This window comes from Parasteatoda tepidariorum, chromosome 7, assembly GCF_982258835.1.
Source record: "Parasteatoda tepidariorum strain Cologne lab strain chromosome 7, Ptep-v5.0, whole genome shotgun sequence".
Classification (NCBI taxonomy): Eukaryota; Metazoa; Arthropoda; class Arachnida; order Araneae; family Theridiidae; genus Parasteatoda; species Parasteatoda tepidariorum.
In genome coordinates, this window is record NC_141761.1 from 44,067,168 (window position 1) to 44,086,810 (window position 19,643).

The following is a 19,643-nucleotide window of genomic DNA, read 5'->3' on the forward strand; positions in this document are numbered from 1 at the left end:
TTAACATTTACAAATAACTTAATAACTGTAAATAATATAAAAAATCTTAAAAATTAGTTAAACAGATTTCTTTACACATTAGTTATTCCTTCACTATGCAGTCATTTTAACTGCTTTTGGGCAGTAAAGGTATATACTAAGTTTCAGTCTGGTGTTAATAATGATCATATCATGCAATTTTCATGTGCAATAAAAATATGCGAAAACGATAATTACCTTTCCATGATGTAACCAGAAATAAAGAATGCCTAATTTATACTATTGTTAAACTATCTAATAACATCACTGGATTCGAACGCTCTACTTGCGCAAAATTAAAAATAAGCATTAACAGTAGATTGCTTAAGGAAGTCATTTTGACTGCTTTTTAATTTCAATTAGAAAAACAATGATAACAGAATTTCTTAGAATTTTGTGACTTTTTGGACAAAATATAATTTTTTTATTGTTAATATTTACTAATAACTTGTTATATAACTGTAAACAATATATAAAAATTAATATATAAAATTAATTTTAAAAAACGTTTTTAACACATTATTTTTTTTAATTCAGTCATTTTGACTGCTTATGGGCAATTTTATTTTGCTAATTAAGTAACTTTTACTTAATTAACATTTAAAATCGTTTTTAGTTAATTTTGGAACTAGTTATAAATTGGTATTTCACTTTTCTTCTAAAGTTCATCAACTAATACTTTTTAAATTAATGTAATCCACGACCTTATCTTACTCACTGTTTCCATAACGATGGATACTAATACTATACGAATCCTATATTATAAAAAAATTCAAGAAGAGTTGAAATTTAAAATAATGGAGCTCAACTTAGCACTGTAAATCTCGATTGTCTATGAGTGGATTATACGTGGTGAGGATTATTTGTGGTGAAGATTATACACATCCCAGAGTTCTGCAAAGAGATAGATAATTTTATGACACCGGATTCATCATCGATTTTTTTTTTTTAAAAATGTAACTGAGCACATTTATGAAGTATTTATGAACTCATTTTTTTTCTTTTGTTCATACATACTTTCGTATTTTCGTACATACTGCCACTCCTCAACAAAACAAAACACTTTTTTTTTTCAAACACAACGAGTTCAAGCAAATTGCACTTGTAATCTCTTCACGTCTTACAGTCTTTTGAAAATCAATATTTATTCAGTCTTCATCTAAAGATTATAAAATAACTAGAAACAACTTAACGTCAATAAAACGTCACGAACCATAAAATGTTTTATAAGATTTTTGAGAGAAAAAATAATGTTCGTCGAAATAATTTCGCAACAAAATATTTTTCCTCTCTTATAACATGCTAAAAATGTCTCTCAGATTATGCTTACTACCTTTATTGGTATTTAATTTTATTGCAATTGGTAAGTCATTTATAATGCTCTATATGTATTTCATTTTGTAAGCATCTTTACAATCGTTTTATTGCAATTTAAATGTTATATACCATTCAATGTGTTTTATATTTCATAGAATTATCAATGCTACTTTCATAATAAATATTAAAACTGATTTATATCACATAAATAAAACATGCAGCTATAATGTCAGCAAACACGGGAATTCCCCCTAAAGCTTAATCTTGATTTAATAAGATACCGATAGACTTAGAAATGGTGATAGTTACTTAAAAAAATAGGCCCCTCTTTTGTTAGAAAAATAAGCATTATTTTGGCAACTCCTTTCAGAGAGTCAGTTAAATAAATAAAAACTCTGGAAAATGTGTTTCTATCATATAACTAGTGAACCGCAATAGTGCAAAACAAAATGACTGCTATATAGCATTTCTTCAAGACTATCTTTTTGAGTGATGCACAGTGTGCAAAATATAAGACGGACCAGCCAGAATAATTTTTGATCAAATGATCGGATCTTCACGTTCTAGGATTCATTCTTCTTGGTGAGGAGTGGACCTCAAATATGCTAATTAATAAGTACAGACACTATTTCAAATAACGAAATTAGACACAAAGGCGTTCATTCTCTGAATGAATATATCTTATTTTCGACGAATTGGGATTTCTGAAAATATCGTCACAATGCACAGTGGGCCAGCATCTAAGGTTTCTTGGCCAAAATTAGTATTTCGATAAAATTTGCTTCAAAATTTGGGTTTTTTATTTAGGGGTTTTTATGTGCAGGTAAATTGAATTCATAGTTGAAATTTTGAAATGCACTAAAAATACCCAAAAAAAACAAAATGGCGGATGAAATATGGCGAGCAAAAATAAAAATAATAATATAATACGCTTAAATAATTAAATATAGCAATGAAAATATAATAATTTTCGTAATTTTATATTAAAAATGAAAATCAAATTATATTTCATAAGTAATATTACAAAATAACGCGAATTAATTGCGAAATAGCGTGGAAACATGAAAAGGAACAAAATTTTTGCTTTTCGGTTTATTTCGGAACTAGGCTTCGAAAGTCATTCAAGCATTGTAAAATGACAAATGATAAGATATAAACTATAAGTTTGTCAAGAGTATTAACTAATCCAACAAATTGAAAAATTGTACTATAATTTCTGACTAATTACTCTGATAAAAATGTAACAGTAGGGTGAAATTCCGATATATATTTCTGAAATAAAAAATTAAATTTATAAAATATTAATTTATAAAAAGTGCTCCATGTTCCCATAGCAAAACATATCTCTTGGGATACTGATCCAAGAGTTTCCTTGTCTTCTGGATTGGTTCAAAATTACAAGGCTGCGGAGTTGAACATTATTAGTCGAAAACCCAAAATTGGGTCGGCTGTTCAACGACGGTTATAAAATATAAAATAAAATTCAAAAGTTTTTGCACACAATTATAAATTCGTTTCCCTACAGATAATTTCATGCAAAATATAACTTTCTGTAAATATTTAATAATTCTTGTGATTTTATTTAAAACTTCTTGAAAAATGTTTGAATTGTAAGGTATACGAATTTTTACATCATTTTAAAGAGCGTAATTTTACGTGGCAGAATACAAAATTTGAGCGAAATCGGTATAATAGTTTTTGAGAAATCAAATTTTAAAAATACAACTTTTTTCAATATTATATTTCTCAGGATTTATTCGATCGATTTCGTTCAAATTTTATATGTTGCCATGTAAAATTACGTTCTTTAAATTTATGTAAAAATTCGCATACCTTACAATTCAAAATATTTTCGAATATTATTGACTTAAGTATTAAAAAATAATAAATATTTACTCAATGCTATTTTTTGCAATGAATTATATTTGGATAAACGAATTTTAAGATTGTGTACACAAAATTTTTTTAATTCACTTAAATGGATCTAGAGATGTGGCGAAATACGAAAAAATAGAATTAACATTAAGGGGTCCAAACTTTGATCTGCCCTGATGATAAAATTATGGCGACCATATTTCTCAGATTGCGGCTACCCCCTATATTTTGGGGATCAGAAATTCAAATCCATTTAAAAAAAGGTATGTTTATTAAGAAAAAGTGGGGTTTTGGGTCTGATTTCTTAACTTTAAATATCGTCTGCACTAATTAAGTACCTAGTTAATTGATATTTTCAATATTTAAAACCTTCTGGTTTACCTCAAGTTTACCTGAACACACCATTTTCTAAACCTTAAATTTTTAATTACTTTAAATTGGAGGAGAAACAGAATCTATGATGAAAATATTCTCCCGCTATGTAGCTTTTGCTTAAGTTATGATGAAAAACAATTTTTGTGCATATATACTTCAAAAATACAGATATTTTTTCTCATTTTGATGTACCGAGTTTTTCAAAAATAGCACATTTAAAAAAAATTCAAAATTTCTAAACAAAATCATTAGAAATTTGCAGCAAAAAAAAGCAATCAAATGATATAATGCTATTTCTGTAAATAATTTATTTTCTGCAAAAGACTGTAATAATCCTGTAATAATTATTTGCTTTGTAAATAATGTATTATATCAATACTATTTAAATATGAAGTCAGCCGGTAAAAATTTGTACCAGTTACGAGTTCTAAAGGCTTAGAAAACCAACTTTGAAAACTTTTGAAATTTTCAGGGCAAAACCAGTTCTAGAAAGGCCCTGTTCCTTAACGCAAATATTTTTAAAACAATTTTATTCATTTATTCATTTATTTATTTTTTAATTATGCATTTCCTTACTTATTAGAAGTATACGTATTCAACACAGCTTTATTCTATACTTGAAAATCATACTTGTCATCTTTTTATTTTAGTTCAACCGAAAACATATTTTACTGTTCATATTAACAATCGAGTGTTTTTTTAAACCGAAGAAAAATACCCAACAGTCATTAATAATCTTCTTCTAATCACTAATTATTTTTACTTTTACTTTCCCTAATTTATTTAAAAACTTCTATCCTTTTGTATTATACATTTCATATCAAAAAAATTTTGTCAAATTTAGTTTTGAAACTAAAACTTTATTAAATTTTATGGCTAATTCCTTATAAATGATACATTAACATTTATAAAAAAACGTTTTTGTGTATTAAACTGGAAATTTTTAGAAAATAAGAAGAATAAAAATTTATCTTTTTTCTTCATTAAGTTAACAATTTTACTCATTATGCTAATTTAAATGCTACATACGTTTGCAAAGATAGCATAATCAATGAATCTCAAAATTTAGTACAACTTCTAAGCTACTATTTCGAAAAGCAAATTTTAGTATAAGAAATTCATTATTTACGAACAGAAATAAGAAGTACAACGGAACATACACGCTTGGTTGATTAGCAACTTTTTCTTTCAATTCTTATTAGTTAATGTGACAAAATTCTTCATTTCCATCATTTCAAACAATTTTAAATCAGATAATCCTAAACTTTGAGTCATAAAATATCGCAAAATAAGTCTGAAAACTTTTTGGAAACTGCAAAATAATTACTTCAATTTTCATTAAATATTTATTAACATTTGTCACAAGCAATATTTTATTTTAGTTTAACTCTGCTGTTATCATTTAATCCATGATTCTATTATTGGAGATTACTCCGATCATTATTTAGTTTATCAATCATCAATGATATCACTTAGTTTATGAATTCTATCATTATAGATAACTCCTGTTATTATTAAGTTTATAAATTCTATCATTGTAAAGGATTTCTGTTATTTTATAAATATCCCTTCTACTTAAGCATTTGTTTATTTTCCGAAATTTTTTCTTTAAAAAATCTCTTCACTCTCATCTTATTTTACGAAATTTAATAAATAATGTTGATTTGAAGATATATTTTTGATTCAAGAAGACAAGCTGGCCATTGATCTTCTATCGCGATTATAAAAAAAACTGGGAAACCGCGTTTTAAATATAAAACTCAAACAAAGGCATTTGGTAATCTTAATGGTTGTTCAGCAAGTTGTTAATCTCTTAGCGTTATATAATCATTATTTATTTCTAATGAGACCACACAGATGAAAACTTCCTCTATTTGGTGAGCAATTTTTTCCTAGAAATAGCAAAATTTATGTTTTAATGTAAAATTATTCATACAGTAAACTTTTTACTGTGAAATTCCCTATATATATATATATATATATATATATATATATATATATATATATATATATATATATATATATATATATATATATATATATATATATATATATATATATATATATATATATATATATATATATATATATATATATATATATATATATATATATATATATATATATATATATATATATATATATATATATATATATATATATATATATATATATATATATATATATATATATATATATATATATATATATATATATATATATATATATATATATATATATATATATATATATATATATATAATGTGCGCATCTTGTTTTGCAATAAAAAGATACGATTTTTACGGCTTTCTGTTTACAAATTGATATATTTTGAAAATATATTAACCGTCTGGGATGTTTACTTTTAACCTAGTACTAAGAATAAAAATAGGAAAACTTGAAAAATATATCTAAATTAGAAAATCTATCTAATTAGAGGAATAAAATTTGAATTTTTCAAAACTAATTAAATGATTCTCAATTTGCAAAAATTATTATGTTCCAGAGGTTTTCAAAATTTTCCAACTTGCAGGAAGCATCCTGGCGAAATTTAAAATTTTATCTTAAATTTCATTTTTCCAACCACGAATATCCATTCCTTTTTATCTGCGGTATAATATTTATAATGAACATAGAATGAATGTTTCATACGCCCATGAAACAGACACTATGGAAGTAAGTGGTGAGATCATAAACATACTTAATATTTCTCATGCTTCAAATCCATTCAAATACGATAATTGAAATTAATAAGAATGTATTGATAACAATATATAATATAAGCATTAATAACATTGGGGAACAAAATTTGTGCTGTATTTATACAAATACTTGATCTTGCCTAATTCGGTTGAGGAGATTTCAGATATGAAATTAGTTTTCTTCATAAAGTTCCAGATTTTTTTCAAATGACATTCTTAGACGAAATGTACCAAGTTTAAAAACGTTACATATAACATAATGTAGCTGTAAAATATAACGCACCTTAAAAAATAATTTTAATTGTAACAGATAACTTCTAAAGCGTTAATATTAGATTTAATGTCGCAGATAAAGCGTTAATATTAGATTTAATGTCGTAGCCTCTCTCGTCTCATACTCAGAAGTAATTTTCCAATCCAGCAGCTTTTAACAACCAGCTCTCCTGTTCGGCCTTTAAAGAGAAAACTTAGTTTTTGACTTTTTTTTAGTTCAGGTTACAAATTTTAAAGAAAATAAAAGCTTGAATTATAATCGTAACCAAATTCAAATAAGAAGAAAGCCTCCAAAAAGGAGAACGAGTCGTTAAAAGCAGCTGAATTGTAAACTAGTTTCCCGGACACCAATTTCGGGAATCATTGCTTTACTCTATTAAAATCTAGTTAAAATTTTACATTTAGTAATATATTGATAAATATAAGAAAAGTTAGTTAAATACTTTATCAGAAGTTATTTTACTTTGTTAGAAAGAATAAATTTCATAAAGTATATTAAATTGTTTACTATGAAAAAGTCAAAATTTAAAGATACGAATTCACCTAATATTTATTTAAGCTTAATATATTAAATCATCTTCAATATTAAGTCTCTTAATGTATTTTGTGTTACAAAAATTAAAAATAAATAATTTTATAACTTTGAGTTTTATTTTATTTTGATTTTAGATTACATTTTTATATATATTACATTTGAAAAATATAATTTCGAAACTACGACTAACAAAACATAGAAATTGGAAAAAAAGCTTTTATTGCACTAAAATTTTTCTCTTTCTCCTTCAAAAACCCTCAACCCTGCTTTGACTAACCAATCGAAGTAGAAATTACAAAGTTTTTAAGAAAATTAATGTAACAAACTAGTAAAATGAACTATTAAATCAACAATGCAAGTTGTTGAATTTAAAAAAGGTCTCCACAAATATCCAAAACAAAGTAAGGAAAAAATTCCTTCTAACATTCTTGCTATTAACATAAATGAAGTAGGAGTACATGGTGATACGAAAGAATTTTTGAAAAACATTTTTGAAAAACAACATTTTATTAATGTAAACTTCTTTTTTGTTTATTTATTTGTTGTAATTTTTTTATGATTTTCAAGTTAATAACTGAGCATAGAAAAGAATATTTACTGTGTTAGATTTTTTTATTTTATTATTTTTCTACAGATGTTGGTTAAATAGGAATTAAGAGAGTAAATATTTGCATTATTTTATTTTTTGTCGCTAATAGTGTAAATAATTATGGTTTTCATTAGTTTTCATGTCATTTCTAAATTTGTCTTTTACACTGTTTCCATTATAAAGTAGATGTTGAGTAGTAAAACAGCTGTTGATTTTCTAACTCATAAAGAAATAGGGAATTCTCCAAAAGATCAGAAATGTTTTTTTAATTCCATGGCAGAGTACTGGAATTTTAAAAAAAATTGCAACCTCCTGTACCTGTACCTCCCTGTACCTGTAAACATTATACCTCTTTGTAGCGTTGCTTTTCACAAAGGCTCAATGCAAGTTAGCTTTTGATATTTAATGGAGAAGTGTACAGAAACATCGGAAAACTTTCGCTCCTGCTCTTTTGAGAGTTTTCTGCAATTTTTTCAAAATATGATAAAGGAAGAAGAACAGTTTATGTCCGTTTTTTGCCATGTGTCTAATTTTGAAAATTACTAGGCTTTGACAAAACAATAAAGTGGAAAATCCGTTCTCCCTGAGAGTTATTACACATTGAAAATAAGAAAAGTGGAGAAAAGTAGTTCCTGTCTAACTTAAAATCTGTTTTTACTCAATAAGCATTTTTGGGCACAAACCGTTCTTCCTTCCAGATCTTCAAATGTATTGAATAAATTTAAACGTATAAATAAATGTAGAGAATTTTTTTAGAGAAATGGTATAAAGATCCGTACAAAATTGAACTTTTCTTGCTAAAATAAACTTTAATTGCGGAAAAATTTGGACTAGTTTAAACCTTTAAAAAAGCCTCCTTTTTTGGCAAAACTTGGGAACAAAAAGGAAGAACCAAGTTGCGGTTGCGAGATGTAGAGCTGTAAGAAATTTAGGAACACTGAAAGAACTGAAGGATCATTGTCACGCAGAAGAATACGTGTAAATCTCTTCAAAGGAAAGCTTTGGTTACTCTGGGCTGTCGTTAATGAGGATGACATTAATGAATTTTAAAAATAACACAAAAAGAGAGAATCAACGCAATTTTTAACTTACATCAGGAGGAAATCTGAATAATCATTACAATTTGTAGTTGTTTTTATCCAAACATCGAAAAGAATACTCAAAATAGCCATAAACATAGAGGACAAACAGTTATTTCATAAAGAGTAGGGGAGAGTGGGGTCAATTGTAACAAGGTACGATTGTAACAGAGCAAAAATTTCGAGTGTCGGGTTCTAGATTTGATTCCTAGGTGGCGCACAAGGTGCATTTAACAAATCTGCATGTACACCCCTGATAGCAACCATTTTTATGTACTTTTGAAAGAGTTACATCGCAAAAGATATTTTCACGCCACGCAAGTACTTTTTTTGGTATTAGAATACTATATTGTAATAAAGTAATTTTGTTTAAACAAATAAAAATTAGTAACCGAATATGTAAGTGGACACCTTAATTAACATTTCAATAAAAAAAAGATTAGTTTTGCTAATTAATTAGCATTGTTTTTAACAAATGAAGCTGAAATGGCGTCTTGGGGACAATTGTAACAATAAGTAAGGGGATGATTGTAACAGTTGAAAATAAATAATCTTATGAAAATAAATAATCTTACAAACCATTACTTAACTCTTTAAGAACCACCAATAGTTTCCTATAGCATTTATATTATGTTGCATGTGCATTATTTTATTTGTCACCTTTCACAGCATAAATTAAAATTTTTAACCCCTTAAAGTTAAAAGTTTAACCCTTTAGGTCTCTGCTCATTATTATTTTTACTCCTAAAATATCACTACTATTTTGATCAATAAAGAAATATATCACAACTATGATAATATGTATAATTAACTATGTTTTAGTTGAATTTATGAACTGTTACAATTGACCCCGTAAGTGGGGACAATTGTAACAAGTGCACGACTGTCAAAAATTGTTAATAACTAATATAATAATATTTAAAATCAGGTATTTATTTTTCTTCTAGTAGAGGATAGTCTACTTTACACGTCTGTCAATAAATACTAATAATATATTGGATTTTTTGTTAGTTAAAAATAGTTAAGTAAAAAATGTTACAATTGACCCCACTCTCCCCTACTCATCATATAACTTCCATCTTCTTTGCCTCTTCCGACATTATTCAAAGTTTACTTTATAAACTATAACTCTAAATCAACTTCAATTTCACTCTGCATGATTATACGGATTTACTGTTTTATTATTTAACTAGTTCATAATTTAACAGTTTTATAATTCGCTAGAATTTTAAAATAGGAATCAAGCTAATAATATGCAGCTTCTGATCAGCTTGATTTTGTTTTATGTAACCTAAAAAAAAGAAATTCTCCTTTAAAAATTATATCTTGTTTTCAATCATTTTTCTCTCTAAAACATTTCCGATGCTAACTCATTTAAGCGAGCTTCACAATTAAAATATAGGTGAGAGTTGAACGTTACCGGGTGTTTGGCTAAACTAATAAATGAACTAATAAACTAATTCTTTTGTACAACACTTTTGACTAAACTGCAGCTGTCATTTATCGTATATATATATATATATATATATATATATATATATATATATCAAATGATACTAATTGCAGACGACCATCATATTATGTACAAATAAATGAAAGACAGAGAAGGATTTTTTTTTAAAAAAGCCAATGTTGTAAAAAAAATTTCTTGAAAAAGTTTTGATTTTTTCACCACCAATTTCACTCGGAAATTTCTTATTGCTGGAAGTTCAACTTCTTATAACGCCTCTTTTAGATATCATGTAAAATTATTAAAACAGGTTTTGCATCAGCTTGAAAATATTCTAGCCCTTCTTTCTCTTTGTTAAATAGCGTTTTCGAATAAAACCAGAATCTTGCCAGTCATACAAAATCGGGTTGCACAAAAAAAAAAAAAAAAAAAAAAAAAACTGTAAGCTACAGGATAGACCAAATCAAAATCTCGGAAAATTAGAATGCATTACCTCAACTCTAAAGAATAGGGCCCCATGATACTTGTGATGCAGAGAAGCGTGATTAAAGTGTCTTTTATGATTAAGTTTTTATATTTGTTCAAATAACTTAATTTTTCTAAAAATTACAAATGTATTCAATACAAAATTTTTTTGCCTTAATTTTGAAATCTCCATACGTTTTTCTCTGTAAAAGGATCATCCAGCTAATTTAATGCTTTTAACAAGCATTTTAGGAGAAAAAATATCGCTTTTTTTTATTATTTCAATATATACTGGTTTTATTGGACTATCAGGTTGGATGTAACCAAGTGCTAATATGCTTCCAAACAATAAATAATTTACCCTTCAAAATACAGTTTGTGTTTTTGTGATAAATATTTAATTTTCTTATTTGAATTGGTTATTTATCATCCGAATAAAAATTTAAACTGTTTCATTTACGTATTTTGACAGAAAAAAAAGAGAAATTTTAAGGACTTGGTTTTGTCAAACATTCCTCTCTATCAAAAATGATCAAAGCATATTCTCTTTCTTCTTTTCAAATAGTATTAGTTTTTAGGTAAAACTGAGAGAATTTTATTATTATTAAACATTTTCAAGTTAATTATAATTAGCAACAATGTCAACTCGTATTGCTTATGTGATTTTTGATCGTTGAGAGTCAAAAGAAATCCTCAGATCGATTTGTTTGAATTTTCATTCTAAATGCAGATGCTCCCAAAGTGGAGCTCCATGGAGTGAGCTTTTCCTACCTGGGTGAAGGTCGGTTTTCAACTGTTCACGTTTTAAAGAACAAATATCGTTCCAAAGTAAATATCAGAAAAGAACGGCTTTATTCCACGATTTGAAAAGATTGCGATTTTATTATATATGTTTTCAGCAGCAAGCTCACCCATTGCAGATTTCACAATATCTTCGAGTATCGATGTTAATTACCCGTGACAAATACTCCTATTTTCTTTTATATTAGTAATACTTTTAATGTCATCAGTGACTTATTAATTAAAATAAAAAGAACCTGAGTTAAATTTAAGTATGAGTTGCATAAAGTGAAGTTTATATCCCCGGCCTTTACTTCCACAGTTTCTGTCTCTTTTTCTTTCTGTCTCCACAAACGAATATTATATGACAGGGGTTTCCAACTTGCATGAGGCCGGGGGCCACAATTAAGAACACAAATCAAATGGCGGGCCGCAACTTTATCAAAAATTTTTGTAGGACGCTTTTATGCTTGAAGGAACATTAAATATTACTGTCAGAGTATTACCAAGTTGTACAAAACAAAAGTATTGAATTACAAATTAAAATAAGAAGTAGATTTTTAAAAATATTTAATTGCTATTAATAATATTTTTAAAAATATTAAATAAATAATAAAAATTCGGGCTACAATAACTTAATGTGCACGTATGTATTAAACAATTAATGTGCAACAGATATCTAAATGTTAAGATATTAAACTTATATAGTAGCAAAACAAAATATTCAATGAGAAAATTGATGTTTGTCTGCTGCAACCACCAGAGAATAGGTATTTGCATCTTAAATTTAAAATTACAAATGTGTGTGAAAATATTTTCGTCCAAACTGAGTGGTTTCAAAAAGTAAAATCGGAGAATTTCTTCAAGAAAATTTCTGATACGCACATGCTAAGTTATATTCACAAAATACAAAAAAAAGAAATAAAAAAGAGCAACATACACGATTATTTTAGTATTTGAATAAATATTTTCTTGGGTGCAAAACGTGAAAAATAGATTTCTTTGCACCGTTGGTATGCTAAATTTCACAGAAACGAGAAATTAGGTTTTTATTAGCGAGAAAAGTATTTTAAACCCATATAGATTTTTTACGAAAATTGTCCGTAAAAAAATGACAACTGATATATTTTAGTTCGAGGGCCACAAGAAAAGGCTTCGCGGGCCGGATGCGGCCCCCGGGCAGCCAGTTGGAAACCCCTGTTGTATGACTTGGGTGCCGTGAATATACGATTTTTATATAACTTGGGTTAAATTATATGACTTGGGTGTTAATGTTTTAGTTCTTAAGTTAGCCGCAAGTCCTGTTAACTTCTTCTCAAAGTATGAAGTATACAAAAGAAAAGTTAATTTTTATCCATATCTGCTCAAATTTATGAAGAAAAAACTTGTTTATATACCAATGGTTAATCATTTTATTCCATTTTTGTTTATTAGCCTCTAGCCAAAATTGCATAAGGGGTGGAATGATGGACAACCAGTGCATAGCGGAGGAATTCCAGAATGTTATGGATGATTTCATGGAAATTGAAGAAGCTAAAGAAAGTGTGGGCAGTGAATTTGAAGAACTTGGTGAAGATTTCGAGGAGATTGCGGATATATACCAACCTCTTTTAGATTGTCACACAAAGTTTCCCTTCCCATTTAAGGATTGTTACAGAAATGTTGAAGTTCAAGCTAAAAAGGAAGAAAAAGGAATGTCATTCAGAGAATTTGAGGACTACAAATGCGCGTAAGATTTCCATGCCTTACTTTATATAAGTAAAGCTGTTGTACTACTAACATTTGTGATCATATTTGTGATCATCTATTGGTACCAATAACTTTGAATACCAATGTTAATTATTCCGCATGAATTCGAACGAACTTCGTAATTTTAAATGACAAAAGTATTACTCTAAAAAGCATTCTCATTTAAAAGGCAGGCTTATTATCGTCCTACGGGTTTCTTTTTTTATTTATTTATTCATTTTCAAATTTTATAAAAATGTTGGTAGTGTTATTCAATTACCAACTCAATGAAACTGTAATTTAAGCAAGAAAAAGTTTGGGGCAGACGCAAGGAAAGTTTGTCGGGCAATTTCAAAAGTATCTCTCAATTGAGTACACCTTCAAGAGCAATCTCTTCGTTCCTTAAAGAATAGTTGTCCCTTACTTAGACACTACTTAAAACCTTGAAACATTTCTTTTATTGTCATAAAATTTCATTTCAAACTTCATCAGTAAATTTAAATGGTATTAAAATTTAAATAAATAACTTGTAAATAAGTGAAAGAATTAGATATATATATTTAAAATTAAATATAAATATAAAACACGTGTAATTTTTGAAAAAGTGTGTGATAGTTACAATTGAGTTTCGTACTTGTAGAGAAATATATTTAAAATATTCTCTTATGTCATTTTGTCTAAAAATCGGAAATGACACACAAGCACTGAACTGTATTTTTTCGACGTAACTTCCCAGCCCCAGCAAGAACTAAGAAATTATCGAAATTTTCAATCTATCCAAATGAAATGTTCTTTAAAATTAGCAATATATTAATATGACTGGTTAATCTAGTCAATGGATCACCTTTTCTTTCTCATTGATGCATCTTCCAAATTAATACTACCATAATAGTTCCTGGGTGGTAAGACATCTTCTCCTTATTGTACCCTTCAACTCTTAAAAATTCTTGAACGTCAAATTCGTTTTTGATTGTTCCATGACACGCTCCAATATATTGTTCTTAAAGTAAAAATCTTCAAAAGAGAGGGATAAACATACTGACAAGGAGAGATTCAAATTTAGAAAATCTTTTCTCCTTTAAACTTGCAATACCAAGGAGTCACATCTCAGCTTCACTACACCTCTTCCTTATCTTCCTTCATTCATTTGATTATTTTGTTTGGATTTGTTCCCAAACAGTCAATCCCCTTTTTAGCCTATTTGTAACCTTGGTATCTCTCCAAGTTTCAGCATTGAGAAAAAATGTTTCCCTCCATAAACTGAAACTAGAATGTGCCTGTTTATGTGACAATATTTGTGCTCTCTTTTTGCTTTTTTAGCTTCATTCATAGACATAAAGAAAATTAATTTTTTTTTCACGTCGATAATGAATGTTCACCGACTGTTTTTGAATGTTCATCAATCAAATTCATTAAGAGATAAATGCATTAAAGCTTCTATGTAAGAGGACAAAGAAAAAAAATTACCCCTTAAATAAATAGATTCGTATTTGGAAATGTGACTCACAGGATATAAAAATGGTTATCATCAGGAAAATTTCCTACTCCCTTCAAGAAGTCGCTCAGTCACATTGCTTTCGGGACTTTCATTCAAAATGTCATGAGCAAACGCATACAAACTTCAAAGAAATCCCTCAAGATATACACCGAAGAGCCATCACATTATGACCACCCTGCTAATAACATGTAGGACCACCTTTAGCCCTCAAAACTGCTAGCACCCGCCGTGGCATTGATTCCACAAGGTGCTGATAGGTAGTCTGAGGTATCTGGTACCAAGCGCTCACCAACTGGTCCTGAAATTCCCTCACATTGCGAGGGGGTAGCGTGGCAGCACGAATTTGGTTTTCCAAGTAGGACCACAAATGCTCTATTGGATTAAGGTCAGGTGAATTTGGGGGCCAAGACATGACTTGAAAGTCACTGGAATGTTCCTCGACGATTCGACCCTTATGACATGGTGCATTATCCTATTGGTAAGCACCATCCCCCGCAGGAAAAACTGCTGCCATGAATGGGTGAACTTGGTCTGCAACTATGTTCAAGTAGCTTACAGACGCCAGGGATTGTCCTATGAGGATTATGGATCCCAATGTTCCCCATGAAAACATTGTTCTTGGGCGAGAAACCATGAAAACCTGGGCCAGCCCATTGTTATAGATGGAGGGTGGTCATAATGAAATGGCTCTTCGGTGTATTTTGCAAAATAACTAAATTTTTACCTTGACCATTATTGTCTCAAATTCTATCCGTTTTAGACAGTCACTGTTATAAATTTTAAAGCACATTAAACCCTTCTTGTGCTCAAGTGTGAAACAAGCTCGATATGGTGCTAAGTTGTACCATATTATTGCACTTCTTAAACTTGATTGCACGATGCTGTGGTACAATTTAAACAGAAATAAGATTCAATATAGTACCTAATCAAGGTCGCAGTAAATTTGCACTCTATGTTCAAGATATCGAGATTATGCCTCATCATTGAACCAATTTTTCTTCAAATAAACTCATATTTTAAAATTTGAGTGAATGAATGTCATTAGGTAAATTAGCTTTAAAGTTTATATGTAATAACAATAGACTCAAAGATTATGGCTTGATTATATTTTTTGTACGCAAGTTTGCAGTTATCGTAGTCTATATAAAACTCAAACACTCATTTAAGCTGTTTGCGTCGCATTCTTGGTTCTTTAATATGCTGCTAACAAAGGAAACTAGGGAAGTGTGACTCGCCAATTTTGAAATAAACTAGCGGGATGTATGCCTTATGAGGTATAATTTTTGGGGGAAACATTCGTTTCGGCCCATAAAAGGTCCTATGAGAGATAAAAAATAATTCAATACACAGAAAAATTGGTATTTTATTACTTCAATGCAGACTATTAGTTATTGTAATTGTCTCATACTCCAATTAATTTGGTGGTAATAATTAATTAATTTTCTGATTGATTTATTAATTAGCAAATTAATTAGTTATCCAATTAATTACAAATTAATTAGATTATGAGACAATTACAACAATTAATAGTCTGCATTGAGGTAATAAAATGCCGATTTTTCTATATATTTAATTATTTTTTTATCTCTCACAGGATCTTCCATGGGCCGAAACGAATGTTAATTAGTTTATTAATTAGCAAATTAATTAATTATCCAATTAGTTACAAATTAATTGGAGTATGAGACAATTACAACAACTAGTAGTCTACATTGAAGTAATAAAATACCGATTTTTCTATATATTTAATTATTTTTTATCTCTCACAGGACCTTCTATGGGCCGAGACGAATGTTAATTAATTTATTAATTAGCAAATTAATTCATTATCCAATTTATTACAAATTAATTGGAGTATGAGATAATTACAATAACTAATAGTCTGCATTGAAGTAATAAAATACCAATTTTTCTATATATTGAATTATTTTTTATCTCTCACAGGATATTCTATGGGCCGAGACGAATGTTGCCCCCTAAAATAATTCCTCATAAGGCATACATCCCACTAGTTTATTTCAAAATTGGCGAGTCACACTTCTCTAGTTTCCCTTGTAAGAGTCAGGTTTTCTGATATTACTCGTCGACTGTACATTGCAAAGTGTGCCTCGATTATTCGTTAACCCCAAAATTACACAGAGTCTGTCCCTTGCATCGTTCATACATAGAAATTTTGGAATAAAATAACATAGCAAAATAAATGCTGTTAATTAGACTAAATAATTAAGACTAAAATAAGATATTTTCTCAATAAATCGCTTTCCTTTTATTAAAAAAAAATCTTTATACTCTTTATCTACTTTTCTAAGTTCAAAGAGTATTATCATGTCAAAATTTCAGACAATTTACCAAAAACCTGCGCTTGGTACTTTTTCTCATTCATTTCTGTGAAATGACAGTAACTTTACTATTTGTTATCAGTTTATGATACTTAGTTTAAATATTTATATTTCAGAACCCTGGTTGGTTTGATTGAATGCATTGAATTAAAAACCAGCATATACTGCGGACTGTCGGAAGCTGGTTTAATGATGGAATTAATAGGAATGTTCAAGCCTATATTCGAAAACGAATGCAACAAAACTGGAATTGTTTTGTCACACATGGTTCAGTTTTCTTTTTAATCAGCTGCATTTTTCATGGTTTACAGTTATTGTTTGATTTCTTTGATATTTTATTAACAAAATAGTCTTTTTTTTTCAATTTAAAGTAAATCTATTATAAAATGTGGGTCATTCTCCTTAAAACCATCATTTTAAGTTAAATTTGTAAAATTCAGAGAAAAAAAAAACTTTGTAATTGTATAATATTATTTCTAATTATATTAATTTCTAATTATATTATGACTTAAAAAAATTTTATATTTTAAGCTATAGAGTAGTTAGTATTTTTAATTTTTTAGATAGTTAATACTCTAAAATCATTCCCTCATGTCTGTAATGTATTAGCAAGGAAATGACAAATTCTTTAAAATTTAAAAATAGTTTTGTTGCTTAATTATTTGGAATTAGTCATGCACAAATATATTTATTCATGGAATTATAATGATTCACTTTTTAGGTGCTATTTAATTTCATTTTACCCTTAAAAAAACATGACATATTGATATAATGGTAAAAAATATTTTCTAATTCAAAAGTATTCCACATGCAAATTTTCAATGAGTTGAAGATAATAAAAAAACGCTCTATTATTTTTTTATGTTTGCTAACTGTATATCATTAACATTTTCAATAAAAGATTTTATTTTGTGGTGATTTAGAATAATTTATATTGTATTGAGCAGGAATTTCGGAATGCTCTAGAACAAACATTAACATAATGCTGTGGCAATATTTTTTTATAAGAATTTGTTTTCTGAATTTTATATTTTAAGATTATAAAATGAAAATTGTAACGCTGTTAATTTGTTTTCTTATAAACAATTTTTATTATCTTTATTGAGAATAAGTGAGCGGGAATAAGTGAGGAATTGACATATAGGTATATTTCAGTTAATATTTAAAATAATTAAAAAAATAATTTGTCCTTTTTATTGTTTTGTTGACATGACTTCTAAAATAAACTTTATACCCAAAAAATTTATTCATAAGTTATGAAACATTTCTAAGTAAACTGAATCATAAAAAAACTGTTTCTCTGAAAATGACCCGTGTACTTGTTGTAAAGGATTAAACCAAATCTAATTCTGGCAAGATCCAAGGTTATGGATCGCTTACCAGGCAAATTATTTACCATCTAAAAGTTATTAATAGATTCGAATTTTAAAAAAAACTATAAAAACTTTCTTTTTTTCTTTTTAATTATTTTAAGTGATATTTGTAATTCTTACAAAGTACTGTTTTATTTATTTAACAATTGTTCGTATGTCAAATTAATGTAGAAACTAAAAATGAATAAAATATTGAATAAATTAGTTTAAAAGTGTGTTTACTGGTTGTTAAAGCTATACAAAAGTTGTGAAAGTTTAAACTAATTTGCACCCAGAATTGTACACTCTTTACTCGAACGATTTTGAAAATCCAGTGAAGCTCACAGTATTTTTTTACTAAATAAATTGCTTATAAATTCAGCCTTTTTAACAACAACAAAAATTCGCAAAGTTAGAATATGGTTGATAACTGCTCTTTTGCTGCTCTTGTCTGTACTTTCAATGGATTCTTGAAAATTCTCACAAGCACAGTTAAAAAAAATACGAGCCTGTTTAATCGCAATTTTTAAGTTATGGCAAAGGAAAAATAAGTCAGATTAATAGAAAACTATAGTACAAATATTAAAAGACAAAAGGAAATTTATTACACTTAACATGCAAAAATGTCTTATCGAAACAGTTTATTGGCAAAAGAAAGAGTATAGGTGTTGCCAACGAGAAATAAACAAATATGAACTAAAATTATCGAGATATCACTCATTTCAAGACTCCTTCCAATATCAAGACTAATTCTTATTTTAAGTAAACAATCACGGAAAGCATAACAAACTATAAAATAATGAAAACACTACATTTACCTAAATTCCTACAAAATACTAGTCTACTGTGTCTATTACGGTGGTTCTCATCTCATGGATTTATTCGCGATCGCAACGCTCGAGTACGCCGTCTAGCGGGAGCCTGTAAATATCAGGCATTAATTTATCACGTTTTCATTTAGTACCATCAAAATCATCGACTGAATCAGACGCGAACCACAACATATTCAATCTCTACTTTTGAAATTGAAATAGATAGTTATAATCGGTACTACCACGTAATGGCTGATTGAGAATTAATCAAAACTGTACCAGATGTTGAGAGTATAGTCTTAATATCACCATCATGGTCAGCAACACCGAAGAAAGAATAATTAGTTTGTATGCATGTGTTTAAAACCTCAACATCAATTGTGCCAAGTAAATATCTGAAGATCCTCTTTTCATTTTCTCTGTCACCTTTTGTAGCTTTACCCTGAGTTCTTGAAG

General features: G+C 28.1%; 1 protein-coding gene across 1 annotated transcript; it reads left to right on the forward strand.

Annotated features, from left to right (window-relative positions):
- Window positions 1-1,220: 1,220 nt before the first annotated feature.
- Window positions 1,221-17,867, forward strand: LOC107452688 (uncharacterized). The gene is made up of 3 exons (XM_016069252.4): window positions 1,221-1,381; window positions 12,893-13,187; window positions 17,140-17,867. Exons 1-3 carry the CDS (start codon window positions 1,318-1,320, stop codon window positions 17,306-17,308), a joined length of 528 nt encoding a protein of 175 aa, XP_015924738.1. The 5' UTR covers window positions 1,221-1,317; the 3' UTR covers window positions 17,309-17,867.
- Window positions 17,868-19,643: the final 1,776 nt, after the last annotated feature.

Excerpts from the sequence above, each read along its gene's own strand:
- LOC107452688 (XM_016069252.4), top strand. The coding sequence starts at position 1,318 with ATGCTAAAAATGTCTCTCAGATTATGCTTACTACCTTTATTGGTATTT. Across the intron at positions 1,382-12,892 it reads ATTTAATTTTATTGCAATTG|CCTCTAGCCAAAATTGCATA; the intron begins GTAAGTCATTTA and ends TTTGTTTATTAG. Across the intron at positions 13,188-17,139 it reads TTTGAGGACTACAAATGCGC|AACCCTGGTTGGTTTGATTG; the intron begins GTAAGATTTCCA and ends TTTATATTTCAG.